Raw genomic sequence first — 19212 nt, forward strand, 5'->3', positions numbered from 1 at the left:
CACAATTATCCATATATAGTATCTTACAGACGTCAGATGGGAAATATGAGAAGGGAAGAAACTGTTGAAGGATCAATATTGCTTATATTTCCTTCAGAGTAGCAAATTGGTAGCAATTTCTCACTTTTGTTCCCCTTTTTGTTCCTGGTTAGTGCTTTGGACTCCTGGGAACAAATGGAGCTGGGAAAAGCACAACATTTAAGATGCTGACTGGAGATATCATTCCATCTGCAGGGCGTGCTGTTATCAGGACTCCTACAGGGTAAATAACACAGACTTTGATCATAATAGTGGTAATTGATAATGCCAATGACCAAAGACTCAGCATGCCTTCAGTCCTTTATATTGTACTTTCAGGGCCTCTTTTGTTCCCTTTTAAAATGTATGTAGCATTATTACTTGGGTGGAGGAGGGGAGAAGAGAAAAAGACTTTTAAAGGCTGCTGATTGGGTTAAGTAATTCAGCATTATTTAGTCCTGTGTGACAGCTCAGTTGAGAATGAACCTGTTAAAAAACAGTAGGATATGTAAAATCTTCACAGGCGCTCTTATTAAATCTTAACAAAAATCTTAATGTACAGATGTTTGCCTAGATGCATGGACATATACCCCTCTTTTAGAATGGTTTCTGACAGTTGTGCTTTTCAGAGTCATTGGTTAATTACTTGATCAACATAATATATAATTGGGGTGGGAGGCAGCGTTGGTAGTATCCAGGCTAACCTTGATAGAGTGATAAGTGAGTAACTTAAGCATTGGTTCTGATTCACAGAGCAATTAGACTATGCCTTTTTCTTTTACTACATATGTTAGTATCGTACTTGTAGCTACAGAATTTTTCTGAGACCAAATTTAGTACACTACTGGCATTCCACAACAGGTTTGAGTAGGCAGTAATACATGATTATTTTGGCTACATAATGACATAATATTTAACTGTACCTGCTACCCACTCTCCCTGCGCATTTTGTGTGCTACTTTCATTTCCCCTGAATATAATGTATTTTGTAAATACAACACGAAAGCACAGTTTGAAGTGCCATTCTATTTAACATATAGTAATACATAGGAAACGAAATTTGACACAACTAGGAGAACAGACAGGAAGCCTGAGGAGGTAATCACCTTTGTGTGTCCAAAATACCCCTGATAATGTTAATGATCACCCTCTGTTAAGGTGTCAATTCAGGTTATAGGTTTTAAAGTTTCTTGAGTGGCTGAAGACATAACAGTACAACTGAGTGCAAAATCCATACTTCTGTGTTCTCAAAACTTACTACTAACCTGTTCTAACGCTTTAAAGGCTGCATTCTCAAATAGGAGCTGCTGTTAAACAGTAACTAAGCTTGGGAAAATGAGCAACTTTAAGGCTGGGAAAAGCCATCTGTGTCATTTTAGACTTTGTTACTTTTTTTGCAACTTGGCAACTGCTGCTAAGTAATCAGCTTCAGACTGAGCAGTAAAACTAACTTCAAGATAAGCAGTGCTGCTGGAGCAATGTAAATCAATAGGGGCAAAATTCTTTGACTCCTTGATGAAATTATAGCCATAGAATATACTGTGGGGTTGGAGATCCCTTCTTCTACAGCTGAACTACTGCTAAAGTTACCTATCCAAGACAGAATAACTTTTTCTGAATGGAATTTATTTATAATCTCAAGGCAAAAAAAGGTGAAGGCAATGATCTCTGAATCACTTCAGTAGAGACTTTTTGTAGGCTAGTGAGAAGATATAAAGATGCTTGAGATAGGATTGGACATCAGATGCACTTTGCTCAGTTCTAGGTATTGCTATTTCCTTTTTCTCCAGTGGCCAGATTTTTACTGCTTAAAAGGACACAAATGAGGAGAAATATTAAGATCTCAAACATGAAAATGAAAAAATCGTTTTAAAATATTTTTTGTAACAATTAATTTACTTGAGTGTCTTGAGCGCCTTTCAGTTCCAGGTATCTTTAAACTGCCCTCGTTAGTCAAACCTTTAACAAAAATTATTAAATTATAAGACCTGGGATTTGGCCATAGTAATTTAATTTTAATAACAGTTCATTAAAGTATTTAATTAACGTATTATATTAAAGTACTTAGTAACTTTTAATCAGTTCTTAGATGCAAAAACAACATGGAAGTTCACCAAGTCATAGAACAGTTTCTGTTCTTCCAGTTTGCTGGGCAGTGCAATAAGGTCTCTGAGGAATACATTCACTATGTAACTTGTTACATTGGAAAGTCAGCTGCAACTTTCAAAAATCTTCTCTGAATTTAATGCTGTGTTTGTTACTGATAAAGGAATGCATATGTTTTTATAATGCATGAAGGAACATGGCTCTCTTATTTGCCCATGAGGTGCCTGAAGGGTTTTAGGTGGATTGGTACGTGCCTAGACCTTCATAGGAGACATGAATGGAGGAAGAGGGCTAGAGTGGCAAGAAGTTTTCTCTCTTTTTCATCCTAGTATTGTGCGCAAAGGCCAGGTATTCCTGGTGCATAAAAAGAAGAGAAAACCAGTGAAACTGTTGCTCATCACAGCTGCAGACTGCTTGGTGGTCTGCAGATCCAGACTTTTTTATTTAAAACCTACGTCATGAAACAGCCTCCACAGAGACATTACCTCTGATGGCATATAATAATTTGGGAAGCAGTTTAGATGTAGATCCTGTCTGTCTTCAGTTTGATTGGTAACAACACAAGTTCTGTCCTCCTACCCTCCCTGATTCAGAAGCATCTTTTACAAAAAAATATGTGTGGATAAGGTTTATTTAATTCAGATAAAAGTAAGAGTGCTACTTTAAAGATCAGAATGCTATAATCTGAGAGATTGTTGATGATCAAATAATAATATGAGTGCAAAGTCATTATTACAGAATATTTTAAAATCTAGTATGACTGCGCACAAAATCCTTAATTATAACAGTTCCTCTCTCCTTGTTTAACTGAGCTTTAGAGTTCCTGGCTTTAAATAATAATAATAATAATAAATTAGTATGCAAATTTTCCTGATTCCTATTGTAATAACTTCACAAAATTTAAAACACACTCAGAAATGTCTCTTTGAAGTGATTGCACTGAAATCAGACTTGAATTTTGCAGAACAGCTTTTGCATCTTTGGACATCACAGGAGACCAGAAATGAAAGATGAGATTTTTTCAAAAGCACAAAGTAGTTTTTGGGGTATTTCAACCTAAAACCTCTTAGAGGAGCATGGGTTATATAAAAGGAGCTCCTCACACAATGACAATCAAGATGTATTCAGGGAGGACCCACTACAATCTCAAAAAAAATAGCAGAATGTATTTCTGATATGTATCTGCCTTTTAAAAAGAGCAGAAGAGCAATTTCACAATATCAGCAAGTATTTTGAATAGATTTGTTGGTACCTAGGTCGTTTGTTTGCCTGAATGTTTGAAACCATAAAAAACAGCTTACTCTTAAGAACCTCAGAGAAAACTGGGGCTACTCTTATAACAAAAGCTTAGCAAAATGCATAAAAGCTAGATATTATGTAACAATTTCTAATATAATTCAAATTCAGTTAGACTGGGTATTACTTATGCAAAGCAGAAATGTTTGTTAAGGACTAGATCCAAATTTAACTCTTCTGCAGATCAGGGTCTCTTGGCATTCTCTTTTGAGGACTAGAGGGTATTATTTTTAGGGGAGGACTCTGATCTGTTTTTATTGAGATTTTTTCTTTTTCGTACATCACAAATTAATATTTTAAGTGGAATATGGGTGTAAACTCTGGATATTACCATTTAAATGGAAAATGCATATTTAAAGTATCCAAGCTGAACAGTCTACCAAAGAACTGCGTTTTTTATTTTCATATTCTTATGCAGAAAAGGTTTTTAGGCAACTTCTAACCTTTGCAGTCCCATTCTAGTTGTAACTGCGATCTCATAAAGATCATCCAGTAAAAGAAATAAGAGGAAGTTATCACCAGCCACAGCCAATCTTGTGAAGGTAATAGCAAAATGGTACTGAGAGGTGATTTTGCCTTTTTTATTATTTTATATACCTCATTAACATTGCCATTATCAGTGGCATATCTGCCTAGATGAAACATAAAAGTGATTATCACGTAGAGAGTGTGTCTCCATGTTAGGGATATTTGCAACCCCAGTATTAAAGTCTGCCAAAGGAAGAAGCAATACTGGTTACTTTGGAAGGTGTGGAAATGAAGCACGGATAATGAAATACCAGCAATCCCTCTGATAAAGGTCAGAAATGTTAAAAGCAGAAAGGAAAATGGCCAGGAAAACAAGATTTTAATAAAATAGGCTTACCTGTCTTTATAAAGAATGGTGCTATAAGACCTTAGGAAACTGGCTTTTGAACAACATCTGTGCAACAGTAGTTGCCAAGCTTCAGTATGTGTAATAGTCGACTGCATGGTCTGCTTGACATTTAGAGGGCTTTTCGTGCTCTCTGTATGCAGCTGCTCCTCTTTGGGCGTACAAATGGACTCGGATTAGCCTGCGCTTAGCTCTGCTGCCTTGACTAGATTGCCACCAGTACCTGAGCTGGTTAAATGAAAGCTAGTTTGGAAATCTTCAAACTTTTTAAGTGGTTACTTTTCCTACCAAGTAGCTTGAAGAAGTAAGATCTGTACTAAACGTGTAGTCATAAAAGCTGATACTTACCAAAGCAGGAAAAGAAAGGAGAGCAAATTGAACGCAAAGTGAACCCTCGTAATCTATGAATCACTGCTGTGCTGATATAAAACAGATGTATAACATCTGCCAATATGTTTTAGTTTTTCAAGTGTGTAGTGGCCATTTGTTTTCTTCCACTTCAAGTATTCGTGTCTCAACCTTCTTCAGTGACTTTGTGTCACAAAGTTTGTTTGCTTTTTTGGCTCCTACTATTTTCCAGCTCTTTTTATTGTAGTCTTTTGAGTAGAGTAGATTTTGAGCTCATACTTGGAGTGAAGTCTCACTTGTCACGGGAGGAAGAAATAGGGTGGGCCTTGCCTTATTCATAAGTTGCCCCGCTGAGGCCTAAAGCATTTAGCACTCTTTCTTACCTGATTAATATATGTTCCATGAATTTCCAACTTCCTTCTGCACAGAGATTCTCCATTATAGCAACTCCCCATTCTATTTGAATTAAAAGTCAGTCGTCTCAGCTGTTGGACTACAAAGTCATAGGACCAAAGAACTTCTCTACAAAGAGGGGAAAGTAAAATATTTCTCTATAGCTAAAATGTGGGCTCTTTTGATAGTTATGATATTCAGCATGATAAATAATTAAAAATGTAATTCAAATAGCTTTACTTGAAAGACAGAATAAATTTGCATCAATATAATGGCTGAGGTGGCTGTTGTTACACTGTATATCAGTATAATTAGTTTAATTATAACTAAGCTGTAGTTACATTAATTATATTTTTAACCTTGATTTTTTATAATGTTAATTGAGCATTAGTATGCATTGAATTGAATATGCAGTTATGAACACAATGGAATGTCTACTTTTGCAATTTGTAAATTTATATTTCATTTTGACAAACTATTGGAATTTATCTCTCTACTGAAGCCACTGTAAGTACCTTGTATATCATTGCTTTTATTTTAACTACTTTCATGTAGAAAAATTATACAAAAATGAAGCTAAGTGTGCAGCAGAGTCAACAGTGAAAGAAATTTTTTTAGAACAGCAAAAAGGCTGATATTCGAGGTATTGAGTTGCCTGGAAGTTGAAACTATGGTTATACCTTTGAATGTGAAGCTACAGCTACCTAGGCTGTGTTGCAGGTAACCACTGTAACAAATAAGGACCAAATTTATCATCTGTATTAATCTGTCTCCTGGAAACCGTAGACTTAGTTCACATGAGAAAGAGGAGCAGGTTTTGTCCAAAATTATTCTAGCATTTTATTTAGTTTTCAGTGTCAGCAAAGGCTTTTGGACTGGAATATATGTATCATGGCTGGAATCAGATTTCAAGGGTGCTGGAACACACAAAAGAAATGGATTGAAATAAAAGGCCTTAAAATGATTAATAAAGAAACAACTCTGAATTGAAAATTTATCCCCGCTGAGTTTGGTAAGAATACTTTGCCTTGCAAGACCATAAGTTTCTTTCATCAATAGTCTAAAACTTTTTCAAGATGAGCACTCTGAACTGACAGAAGACTCCTTTTGTCCTGGATATTTTTCAAAGTGCTTTACACTGAAGTATCATTGTTCTCACTGTACTAAGGGAGACGAAAGCATTTAGGCAGGGGATGGAATGCAATATTTTCTATGTTTCAAGTGCTAGACTCTGCTGCTTTTCTTAAGGATATCAGACTGGGTCTGTTGACCTTTTCAAAAAGCATAGTAAAAATGTAGTTTCGCAATATTAAATTTGTATTTAAGAAAGAAATTATTCTGAACGTGTTCTGTTGGTTCCATCAGTTGCAGCTGTTTGAATTTACAGGAAATGGAGAGACTGAGTGTGACAATGTAGTATAAAAATTAAGCCCTCACTAGGAAGCAGAAAACTTATGTTCCATGTCAGTCCAGTATCTGAGCTTGATCACGGCATGTAACCAGTTCCATGCAGAATCTGAAGATAACTATTACTTAGTGTTTTAATAATGACATAGAATGACCTGTTTTAGTATAAATGTATTTTTTCCTCCATATGTTTTTTTAGCTGTTACACTGACATTTATTATGTCTACTGCTGTATTAAATTACTATAGTCAAAAAACTGAAAAAGGCTGGAATCTGTAGTTATATATTCTTTCTCTCTACTCAAAAAGCAAATAGTTTTTTTCTTCCTGTCTCTCCTGCTATTTACATGAATGGCCAAATGAGAAATGCTAGTATACCGGTAATAAGAGAGCAGAAAACAGACATCTATTTTTCTCCAATTTGAGAAAAAATTCAACATGTTGCTGTATACTAGTTATCTTTGAGGAAAGTATAAAATACATTTCCACTTTGATTCCAATAACATCAATGCATTAAGATATTTGTTAAGGAGAAGGAAGAATATAAATAGTATGATGAATAGCATAAACATTAAAAATAAAAAAGTGAAAACCATGTAGTGAAAAGATTTTTTTCCAGTATTATGCCATAAGTACTTGAAACATTCATTTTACCTAGGCACATGAAAACAAAATCGGAAAGATTAACTGAATTTCAAGGAAAAATTAATTTCTAGAGATGAGCACTGGTTTCTTTCCTAAGGTATATACTATGGTTTAAAATTATACTGTGTTTTTCTTTCGCTGTTCTTTCAGTACTTGGCAAAACCTTAGGACCTGGCAAAACAAAACTGCAGACTTATTTCCAGCCTTTTTGATTTGGATATCTGCTCAGTGATATTGCTGAAGGAAGAATAGATGTTATACTGTACACACAAAACGTCTCAGTAAAACCCCAGAATCTTCATGTGACTTTTTTTCCTTCTGATCAGATTGTTTTCTGTCTTATAACAGATACAGACATCTAGAGTTGGGGGAAAAAAATAGATCTATGAATTCATTAGCAAATATATTACAATTTCTTTACTAATGGGAACTCTTATGTGTTCAAGGTCAGCGCTAATGGATATAGTTGCAAAATAAGGACCAAACTGAGTAAGAATATTAAACAATCTGTTGTTGCTTTCCTCTTTCTTTATGAAAGCCGAAGGTCACCAGGTGGGATTTTGTGTATATAGGGCTATGTGCTTTGTAAGAAGCCCAACACTAACATGGTATCTGTACAATTAGCACTCAGGACATTGAGGTATTTTTATTTCCTGATGCAAACTAAATAACTTTTGCCTAAGATATTTTTATCTAAAGTACATAAGATGTCTGTGGGTTTTTTTTTTTTGTTTGTTTTTTGGGGTTTTTTTGCAGCCATGCTTGCTTATTTTTTGTTCTTCATGGGTTGGGTTCATGCTGAGTAAATGTCCCAGAAATTACTGCTGTATGTGATTTGTTCTCTTGTGACTGAATTTGGCCTGTTACCAAAAGCCCAGACTCGTTTCTCCAAAGGCAGTAGCTGCACCAAAAAGAAGCCTTATTACTGTGCCTGAATCTTCCTAGTATAACAAACGTTATACACATCTATTTCAGTGTTCAGTAGGATATGTGTAACATTTCCCTATATTTCATACAGATGTTTCATCATGTTAGAGTTCATAACAGAAAGAAATCCACTGCTTCTGAGAGGTTATATAAAAGGATCTATGTTAATAAATCCATGCATTTAATTTGATTTATGTAAGGCTGTAAAAATGGTCTGGGAAAAATTCTGTATAAACTTTGTTTAATATAACCCCTAAGTGTATACAGATTAATGAAGAAGTACACTTCTGGCATCCTCTTCCTCCACCCCCAAAACTTTTTCTTTTTTGCTGGGCCATCTCTAGAGAGATGTGTACAGACAGTTAACTTCCTTGGCACTGTCCAAACTGTCAAAGGTACTAAAATTTTATATCCTTGCCATTAAGAGCAGAGGCCCATTCTAATTAATCCCTATCAAGGTTAATCATATCATGGTAATTTACCTTTTGACAGCATTAAAATATATTTTGATGTTGTAAAATATATTTTGATGTTGTGGTTCATCATATAAAATACAGAATTTGTATTTTCCTTTTCCCCCTAGACTCCTGAATCTTATTAAGGAGCAGGAGATGCATATTTATACTTTCACTAGTGCTGGTAGTTGTAGACCCTGACATTTATTTTGTGTCTAAATTATTAATCATAAATTTAGTTCTGCTAACCAGAAACACAACACATTTTCATGAGGGTGAAACCATTCTATAATTCAGAACCTTTTAAAAACTTTTTTCTTTCAAAGCTCATTTTTTTGTTAAGTATCTTAGTTTTGGCAGGTATTTTTTATAAATGTAAATCAACATCACAATGCTGGTGTAGATGTTGGAACAAGTAGGATAGATTTAGTATCATTATGGGTAATGAGACACCCCTACAATCAAGCTTGCTTCTTAGCAATGAATGCAATTTCTAGTAAAGCTATAGCGCTACAAAGAGACAGCCAATGTTTCAGAATGATTTTCTATTTTTTTCCTGGATTGCCTTTAAACCTACTAGATTTAAAGATTCTGTGTTTTGTTTTGCTTTTGCTGTTCAGAGAAAGGGTGTGTGTGTGTGTTTGTGGATACATAAGAAATACACAATAACATTTCTCTCTGTCTCATGACTGCGCCTTTAATACTGAGTTCAATGTATGCAGTCTGGTTTTGAAATGTGTCTCCTTAGAGCAAGGTCTACCAAAGATGTATGGGAATCGAGGTAAGCCTGGTAAGAATTAATTTTCATAGATATCTGTCCTCTTTTAGGGCTGATCTGGTCACCTTGACATACATACCTTCAGAAAAGTAAAGTGTGGGTGGCGGTACTAATCAGAGAGAGGGAACAGGATAAAAGACACACAAAGTTTGTGGGTGCTGCTGTGATAAATGATGAGAGAGAAGATTCAAACCCGTTTTACTTTAGAGTTGAAGGTGAATGTGTTTGGCTTTAAGACTCTCCATTCCAGGAGTGAAAACCAGGACTATATGTTTTATATCAAGTTTTTGTCTTTTGCTTTTTCTTTAACCAGATCTGAAATGGATATACTGTCTGCTAGCTCTGAAGGCATTCTCATTGGCTACTGCCCACAGCAAGATGCCCTGGATGAACTTCTAACTGGTCGGGAGCATCTTCATTACTACTGCACCTTGAGGGGAATTCCCAAACAATATATCTGTAAGGTAACGATCCAGAGTATTTTTGTAGGAGGAGCTGGAGGCAAGTTAGGCTGTGGAGTTTATAAAACAATTGCACTGTTGTCCACTGGAAGATATCCGGTATTTCATCTTAACAACTTCAGTAATAAGGTTTTTCGTTATTACTACTTTATGTAAACAGTATGGATTCCCCCCCGCCTCTGTTATGCCAGTTTAAAACACAATAACATCACTGAGAATAGTAGAGCTACATGAATGCAAATGCAGTCTCAGGCATATAAGCTCTCAAGGAATGAAATGAAATAGAATGTAGGTGCAATATAACACCTTCGTTACTGCATTTTGAGATGCAGGCCATTGCTAAAAGTTCTTTTCACACAGCTAGCGTACGGCTCCCACGCAGCACAGCATCATTAGTCAGGAGTGTCTGAGAACTAGGCAGGAACACTCCATGTACTGAGTCAGGCACCTCTGAAAACCCCTTTTCTTCAGCAGACAGGATTTGACTCTGAAGGAGTTAAGAACTGTTGCCTGTCTATACTGATACATCTGGAAACACATCTGGGTGCTGAGGCCACACTGCCGAACATAGCAGCTGTCAGTGCTCTGCTAATAAACATCTTAACCTTCACGAGACAGTGGCTGCGTTCAAGCTGTGTGTCGGGAGCAGTCCCTAAAACCTTCCAGCTGCCTTGCCAGGCTTGAGATTTTCCAAGGAGAACAGACCAAACTCTCGCCAGGAAATGTTTTAACAGCTTGCTAATATAGATGATTACAATATCTGGGCATGTCACAGGGAGTGTTTTAATTTACTGGTACAGATGTAGGTTTGCTGACCAGCAGACAGAGCTCTTCATCTGTAAAGAGCCAATCACTCAGACAATGCCAGAAATTAAGTTATGCACAGACCTTCTCCCAGATGAATATAGTGTAAAACATGTTTTTCTCTACCTCTGCAGGTGAAAGTTTCTGATCTGAGATCAAGCAGCTCAGTCTCTTGTGCTAATTACTTAAAAAAAAAAAAAAAAAAAAAGAGAGAGAGAGAGAGAGAGAGAGAGAGAGAGAACTGGAGTGTAATATGAAATCAGTGTCATAATTTCGCATTCCTGCTGTATGGGTTGGTGGCACATAGTAACTATGGCTGCATGTTAACTTAGATCGTCCTTGTGACTGCCAGAATGCTGCCTGCCTTCTTCCTGTAGTAGCTTTTTCCAGAAGCAAAACTGCATGTAACTGGAACCTCTCCTGTCTAGCTACTGTTAGTTGTCCCAGCTATTGCCTCGGGGTCCACTAAGTGGTTTACAGTCAGTTTTCCGTCTGTCTGTTGGAGCAGATGTTCTTATTTTGGTTCTTTAGTGCCTTTTTCTTCAACAGCTAGGTAGAATCATAGAATCGGTAAGTGCTATTCCAGAAAAATATATTTTTCTTGCCATGAGACATTGAGTATTCAAAAAATAGTCAGCTTCCATCTTGCCATAATAGTGTCATGGTAGGCAATGCGTTGAATGTATTCTGTAATTTCTGTACACCATTACTGTAAATGAAGCTGTTTTAAGAGAATCTGAGAAGAGCATAAGCATTAGAAGAACTTAAATAATATAAGTACATAGCTCTAATTAAAATTCAGAGGATCCATTTGACTCATCTGTGCTGGTGGGTCATATACAAACAGTGTTGCTCTCAGGAAGCTGACTCCAGGGTACAGAGCAGACATCCTCTCCATCTGTGAATAGGTTGAGGCACATAAAATTAGGCAGACGATGATCCTCATAGAGAAACAGAGTAGAAAAAAGACTATGATGGTAGGCTAAGAAAGACTTCCCCACAGTTCAGACAAAGACCGCAGTCCTGCTGTGGAAGAGTAAGAATTTTTATTGCCAACTTGCATCTGCCAAGAGGGTTGCCTTTGAGCAAGAGCCAAATTAGGCCTTTTAGTACTGTGCTGCCTTTAAATCCTGGCGTCACAGGTTCTTAGCTATTCCTTTATTTTAGTACTCAAAGCTATAATCTGTTAAAGTGGTTCTGGCAGGCACCTTTTTACTGATAATTCCTCATCTGCAGACAAGGGGGAGCCAGCAGCTTTGAGAAGTGTGAACTGACCCATGCATTGCAATAGGCTGCTAATTCTTCAAGATTACGCTCTGAGCAGACCCTGTCAACACCACATAACAGAGGAGAGTGTGTGCACACACACATAAATCTTACTATTACTGTTTAACTTGTGACTCTTTCAGATCGTTTGGCTGCCCAACAACAACTCTTGGAGACAGCATGGCTGTCTGGATGAGTAGCAGGATCAGAAGCTATGTGGAGTCTTGAAAATGAGGATAGATATATGGTGTGCTTAAAGACTTAGATTTCATAAATTTAGTACTACATGGGAGAGCTAATTTATCTCAGGTGTCTGGGAAATTTTCCAAATTGCAATGAGCAGGATGATACCAATAGATTTCTGTGCTGTGCCTGCTTGATTTCTCTCTGCATGTGCATATGTAAATAAAAACAAATGTAAATGCAATCTCCTGTCTATATTTGGTGAGGAGCCACATGGTTAAGCTGGCTTCATATGCTTTCACTATAGATAGTGAGAATTTTGCTCTCTATGAAATATCTGGCATTCATATAACTCAGTTCAAATACATAAGTATGTTTGAATAACTGGTGTACCTAAGAGCTTCTACTTTATAGTCAGAATCTGCTATTTTCTGGGTAGTTCATACACAGATATTGCAATGGCTGTTCTCAAAGCCCTTTGGCGAAGAATTCCTCAAATGGTGTGGTAATTCGCATACAGTTTCTGCTTCAAATAGATCAGAATCAATTCCTTGTTATGCAGAGATGAGTTATATTACTGCAGTGTAGTGAGAGAAGATAACTTTTAATCTTCTGATTATACTGAACCTAAGACAATCTAGGTTTAAGCTAGGACCTTTCTTTTATATTCAGCCTTCTGTGCCTTACTTTCACATCTGTAATACAAAGATCATTTTTCCTTTCAGTCATCCTATACATATATGTGTGTGTGTGTGTATACATACATATATATATATATATAGTCTGCATAGATTGCAGGCAGACTTTGTTTCCATATGCTTGTGATCAGGGCATTGAAGGGCTCCTGCAAATAATATTTAGCAACTCTGGTTTGACTTCATCAAAAACTGAAATGAAACCATCTCTGAGCAAAACAAGTGTTTTTGTCTGTGGGCCCTTCCTGCTGTGTGGTATTGCTGTGAAGTGTTGAACAGCTGCTGTGTTTCAACTCAGATGGCTGGTGCCTGGAGAAAGTCTGCGTTTTAGTTGCCTATAAAGAAAATAAGGTCTGGGAATGCTTTGGAATAGCAGCTGTATGGAAATGTAGGCTATTATTTTCTCACTCCCTCCTGTCTATGATAAGGTGTTCCAAGCCTGCCTCTCTGAGTGTTTACCGGTAATTGTTTATGCTAACATGCACATAGGTGTATTTTGGGGAGTGCATGGTTTTTATTAAGAAGTAGAAAGCAATACATATCTATTTTGTTTTGTAATAAATTGACAAGGAGGCAGGTGACTTACAGGGTGTGTTGCTGCTGAAGTAGTCCATTGAAGCACTAACTTCAAGGATCAAATTCTTGGCGAGACAGATTTATCAGCAGCAGGAGTTAAGTGCCTGACATAAAGTTGAGTGCACTTAATGTTCCAAAACAGTAATTAACTGAATGGGAAAGGAGGAGAAAAATGGGTCATTTGCTATCAATGTTAAACTTCATGCAATGTGAAGTTATTACTTTACTTCTCAAAGCTACTCTAAAAGTTACTTTTTCCTGCAAAACTAGAAGAGGTTGGAGTAGACCATGTGGGCTGCTACCAAAGGAAAAAGTTTAAATGCATACTACAGGCATGACTAAACATAAATCATCATCTTTGTAGTGCAAATGAAGTCACAAAACATAGATTTACATATAACTGTGCATTTTAATTTGGCCTCAGTGTTACCAACTTGCTAAATAAATTGATGAATCTTCCACTCTTCGGTGATGGAAGCACTTGAAACTAGAAATAGAACATCATGATGGATATAAAAAGGAAGGGAGAAGGTGATTGTGTATATATCTCACATTTGCTAAAGGAAAGAAACCATTAGAAATATAAATTTCTTTCATAATTTTGTGTATCCGCTTAAAGATTTGTCACTTGTCCAATGCTAGAATTCTATTCAAATAGTTGGAGAGATTTTCATTTTTACTTCATAGTATACTCAGATGCAGACCACAAGACACCACAGGTTATACAGCTGAATGAAATTATAATGGAGACATGCAGGCTACTCCACAATATATTTAATATATAATACATCTAATTTCATTTAGATTACATCTTCATTATTATTTAGGTCATGTTGATGAAGCTGAGACTATTATTACTGGAAATATACATTAAAGAAGAGACAAAAGGAATAAGAGTCATCTCTTGAAAAAAAGAATGAGCTGTGTATTCAGACATTTGCTGAAGTATCCTCTGCAATGCTGCTTTGAAATGTTAAGGGTAGTGGAAGATAGGAGAATTGGGAGACTTTTTAGGTTCAACTGGGAAACCATTAGGAGTAAGAAAGCGGAATAATTCTTCTGCTCATGTAATTCAACTCTGAGTCTATTCTGATTTGGTACTTATTTTAGCATCATAGAATTGATAAGGTTGGAAGGAACCCCTGGAGATCATCTAGTCCAACCCCCATGCTCAAGCAGGGTCACCTAGAGCATGTCTGACAGGGTTGCATCCAGGCGGGCCTTGAAGATCTCCAGAGAAGGAGACTCCACAACCTTTCTGGGCAACCTGGTCCAGTGCTCTGTCACTCTCACAGGGAAGAAATTCCTGCCCAGGTTCAGGTGGAACTGCCTGTGCTTCAGTTTCTGCCCCTTGCCTTTTGTCCTGTCACACAGGACAACTGAAAAGAGTTTGTCCCTGTCCCCTTGACACCCTCCTTTCAGCTACTTGTACATCTTGATAAGATCCTCCCTCAGTCTTCTTTTCCCCATGCTGAAGAGGCCCAGCTCTCGCAGCTGTTCCTTGTAGGGCAGATGCTCCAGCCCTCTGATCATCTTTGTAGCCCTATGCTGGACTCTCTCCAGTAGTTCCATGTCTCTCTTGTACTGGGGAGCCCAGAACTGGACTCCCAGTATAGTACAGGGACCTCATCACCTCGAGGTGAGGCCTCCCCAGGGCTGAGTAGAGGGGCAGGATCACCTCCCTTGACCTGCTGGCAGCATTCTTCCTAAAACACCCCAGGATACCATTGGCTTTCTTGGCCACGAGGCCACATTGCTAGCTCATGCTCAATTTATCATCCGAAAGCACTCCCAGGTCCTTCTCTGCAGAGCTGCTCTCCAGAAGGTTGGCCCCCAGCTTGTACTGGTGCCTAGGGTTATTTTTCCCTAGGTGCAGGACCCTGCACTTGCCCTTGAACCTCTGGAGGTTCCTCTCTGCCCAACTCTCCAGCCTGCCCAGGTCTCTCTGAATGGCAGCACAGCCCTCAGGTGTGTCAGCCACTCCTCCCAGCTTGGTATCATCAGCAAACTTGCTGAGGAGGCACTCTGTCCCCTCATCCAGGTCATTGATGAAAAAGTTGAACAGGAGGGGAGCCAGTTTTGAGCCCTGGGGGCGCCACTAGCCACAGGCCTCCAACTAGACTCCACGCCACTGATGAGGACCCTCTGAGCTCTGCCTTTCAGCCAGTTCTCAATCCACCTCACTGTCCACTCGTCTAACCCACACTTCCTGGGCTTGCCTGGGAGAATGTTAAGGGAGATGGTGTCAAAAGCCTTGCTGAAGTCAAGGTGCACAATGTCCACTGCTCTCCTCTCATCTACCCAGCCAGTCCTTCCATCAGGGAAGGTTATCAGATTGGTTAAGCAGGATTTCCCTGTGGTGAATCCATGCTGGCTACACCTGATCACCTTCTTTTCTTCCATATGTCTGGAGATGACGTCCAGAATGAGCTGTTCCCTCACCTTTCCAGTGATGGAGGTGAGGCTGACCGGCCTATAGTTGCCTGGGTCCTCATCCTTGCCCTTCTTGAAGACTGGAGTGATACCGGCTTTCTTCCAGTCCTCAGGCACCTTTCCACTTCTCCAGGACCTTTCAAAGATGATTCAGAGCGGCTTGGCAACAACATCCGCCAGCTCCCTCAGTACCCGTGGGTGCATCCCATCCAGGCCCATGGATTTGTGGATGTTTAGCCTGCCCAGAAGGTCTCTAATCCTTTCCTCCTCCACCAAAGGAAAGTCTTCCCTTCTCCAGACTTTCTCCCTCACATCCAGGTTCCAGGATTCCTGGGGGCTGCCCATAGCAGTGAAGACTGAAGCAAAGAAGGCATTCAGTAATTTTGCCTTCTCTGTATCCCTTGTCACCAGCTCCCCCCCCCGCCCATTCAGTAGCAGGCCCACATTTTCCCTAGTCCTCCTCTTGCTGCTTATGTATTTGAAGAAGCCCTTCCTGTTGTCCTTGACATCCCTTGCCAGACTCAATTCCAGCTGGGCCTTAGCCTTCCTCGCAGCATCTCTACATACTCTGACTGCATTCCCGAAGCGGCCTGTCCCCTCTTCCACGTTCTGTGTACTTTCTTCTTCTGCCTGAATTTGTCCAAGAGCTCCTTGCTCACCTGTGTGGGTCTCTTAGGGAGATGCACCACTCTTGAGCTTGGAGGAAGTGATGCTTGAATATTAGCCAGCTCTCCTGGACCCCGCTTCCTTCTAGGGCCTGAACCCATGAGATTCTTCCAATTAGGTCTCTGAAGAGCCCAAAGTCCGTTCTTCTGATGTCCAGGGTTGTAATCCTGCTTGTTGTCTGTCTTCTTTCCTGCAGGATCCTGAATTCCACCATCTCGTGGTCACTGCAGCCGAGGCTGCCCCCAAACTTCACACCTCTAACCAGTCCCTCTCTGTTGGTAAGGACAAGATCCAGCAGGATACCTTTCCTCGTAGGCTCCTCCACCCTTTGTGACAAGAAGATATCACCAAAGCATTGCAGGAGCCTCCTGGACTGCTTGTGCCTTGCTGCGTAGTCCCTCCAGCAGATGTCAGGGTGGTTGAAGTCTCCCACGAGAACCAGGGCCTGTGATCCTGAGGCTACCTCCAGCAGTCTATAGAAAGCCTCATCAACTTTCTCTTCCTGGTCAGGTGGCCTGTAGTAGACACCCACAACAGTGTCCCCCAAGCTAGCCTGCCCTTTGATCTTTACCCATAAGCTCTCAACTGCCTCCTCCTCCTCCACCCCTAGGCAGAGCTCGATGCATTCCAGTTGCTCTATCACATAAAGAGCAACTCCACCACCTCGCCTTCCTGGCCTGTCTTTCCTAAAAAGCACATAGCCATCCACGACAGCATTCCAGTCATGTGAGCTGTCCCACCACGTCTGTGATTGCAATGAGATCACGGCCCTGCGACCGCACGTAGATCTCTAGCTCCTCCTGTTTATTCCCTGTGCTGCTAGATAGCAAGCCAGACTGTGGTGTGCACTGTAATGATCCGCAAAGTATAACTTGGAAGCTCTATACATTTAATGCAGCAGCAAAGTGAATACTATGAAATGATTTCCACTCCCTTCTCCTATTACCTTTAGTAAACCTTTGTGTTACAAAGTTCCCATAGCAGAGGACTCAGGCTAGACTTGAGCTCTTTCTTGTACAAAACAGGACATGGCATAGTCATGCATATCTGTGCAGTGAACACTCTTGAGTAATTGTAAATCTGGCTAAGCGGAACTTTTATAACGTTACTTCCTGAAAAGAGCGTTATGTTCCTACCTTCAGTAAAAATAAAAATAACAAATAAGAGAGCTGTCCTTTAAATTGTTACTAGGCTGACTTGCTAAAAGTATCTGATACATGATTCAGTCTCACTGGGGGCTAGAGATTGCACTCTGACTTAGTTTCCTTGACTTCCCCCCCCCCTTCTTTCTATAGCAGTATACCTTAGCTTTCTAAATTCTTCCTTGCACAATGTTTATGGCCTCTTTTAAAGAATGGTACTTTGATAACTTGCACTAACAGAGCAATATTTCAAAGTGTTCTTAGAAAAAGTGGTTCTGATCCTATGATTTCCTAAAGGAAAGTTTTCACTGCATTTCAGCTCTGGAATATAGTCATCTTTTCCTTATTAATAACTACTGAAATGTGTTGTGATTTACAATGCATTTTCTGTGTAAACAAAAGATCACACATTTTTTCACTTATTTTTAAAAAATTATGAGTGTTTCTGCACAATTCTCTGAATATTGGTGGATTTATGGATAAAAGATCCTATTGTCAGTAACATACATACATACTTTACTACCAAGTGGTTGTAAAGCGGTTTAATAGAGCAGATAAGCTGTCTGGTGTATATTTCAGGGGTAATGACTTTGTAGGCTGTTTCTGTAGGTTTTTTTTTGTTGTTTATATAAAGCTCTCTAATTTTTTTGATGTTGGCTGGTGTTAGAGAAATGGGATACGTAAGCTTTTGTATAGTGAGACCTGTGTTTGGAAGAAAAACAAAACAAAACAAAAAAAAAAACCTGCTCAGCAGTTTTGTCTTAGTCTCTCAAACATTTCTAAAGCCACAGAATGTAAAAGCCTCTACTGCTGCAGTCCTACTGTTATACAGTAGTAGTATCTGAAGGAAAGCAAAAGAGACTGAATTAGCTCTGAAAGAGAAGACATGAATTTCTCAGCATATATAGCTAGTCTATAAACCAGTCTATAGCTAGTTTCATGTTTGCTGGTTAACTTTTCAGGGGTGGGAGAGTGGTTTTGTTTTTAACCTGTACGTTTAAAATAGAGCAATGTTTATGAAACAGCTTTTGTCTGAGAATATGCATTGCTGTCAGGTTATACATTAGGGTACTTAGAACACAGGCAACTTTGCATACTAGTGCTAGAATACATAAAAAAAAATGTAGTTTCTCACACTGCAGTATTGTGCCTGCTTACAAAGAAATTCCTCTTGGAAATGTCTCTTGTTTTTAGATGTAGTGCTGAAAAATCTTGCTGACTTTGCTGATTTCCTAGGGGATTGGCATAAAGTCAGCTGGTCTTAAGAAAAATATGATCAAGCTCGTAACAGTTTATTTCTAATGGATAGTGAGTATTAATTCACAGTATTACTCCTTATTGACATTTTTTCTATTAGCTTTTCTGAATTAATTGGGCACTGTCCATCCGACCTGACTTTAGTCTTTCCAGTGTTCTGTGCCTTCTGCTGAAGACACTCAGAGAATGCAGTGGAAACAAAAATAATGTGCAGTACCGTTGGGACGTTCTGGCAGTTGATTTGAGACAACAGTTAAAAGCACCGTCAAACTACTTGTTTTGCAAGAATCCCCCCTTTATGGTGCTACGTCTACCATAAAGACAGACCAGCTATATTACAAATTTGCTTGTTCCTTAATGGTGTTGGGCCAGCAGCTCGTCACTAAGCACCTGCTGCTTTGCAGGACATATCTGGTATTGGTGTGCAGATGAGTTGCTGTTGTTCTCATGTTCTTGCACGAGGTCTCCCAGAATGGTCCAGCA

At 39.0% G+C, this 19212-nt stretch overlaps 1 protein-coding gene across 1 annotated transcript in view; it reads left to right on the forward strand.

Moving 5' to 3' along the window:
* Window positions 1–19212, forward strand: part of ABCA13 (ATP binding cassette subfamily A member 13) — a 200976-nt gene that overhangs the window by 160924 nt on the left and 20840 nt on the right. The window contains exons 48-49 of the mRNA XM_062567937.1: window positions 153–262; window positions 9560–9710. Of these exons, the coding sequence (XP_062423921.1) occupies window positions 153–262; window positions 9560–9710 (261 nt within the window). The remainder of the gene's footprint in view (window positions 1–152; window positions 263–9559; window positions 9711–19212) is intronic.

This window comes from Rhea pennata, chromosome 2 (assembly GCF_028389875.1).
Source record: "Rhea pennata isolate bPtePen1 chromosome 2, bPtePen1.pri, whole genome shotgun sequence".
Taxonomy (NCBI): Eukaryota; Metazoa; Chordata; class Aves; order Rheiformes; family Rheidae; genus Rhea; species Rhea pennata.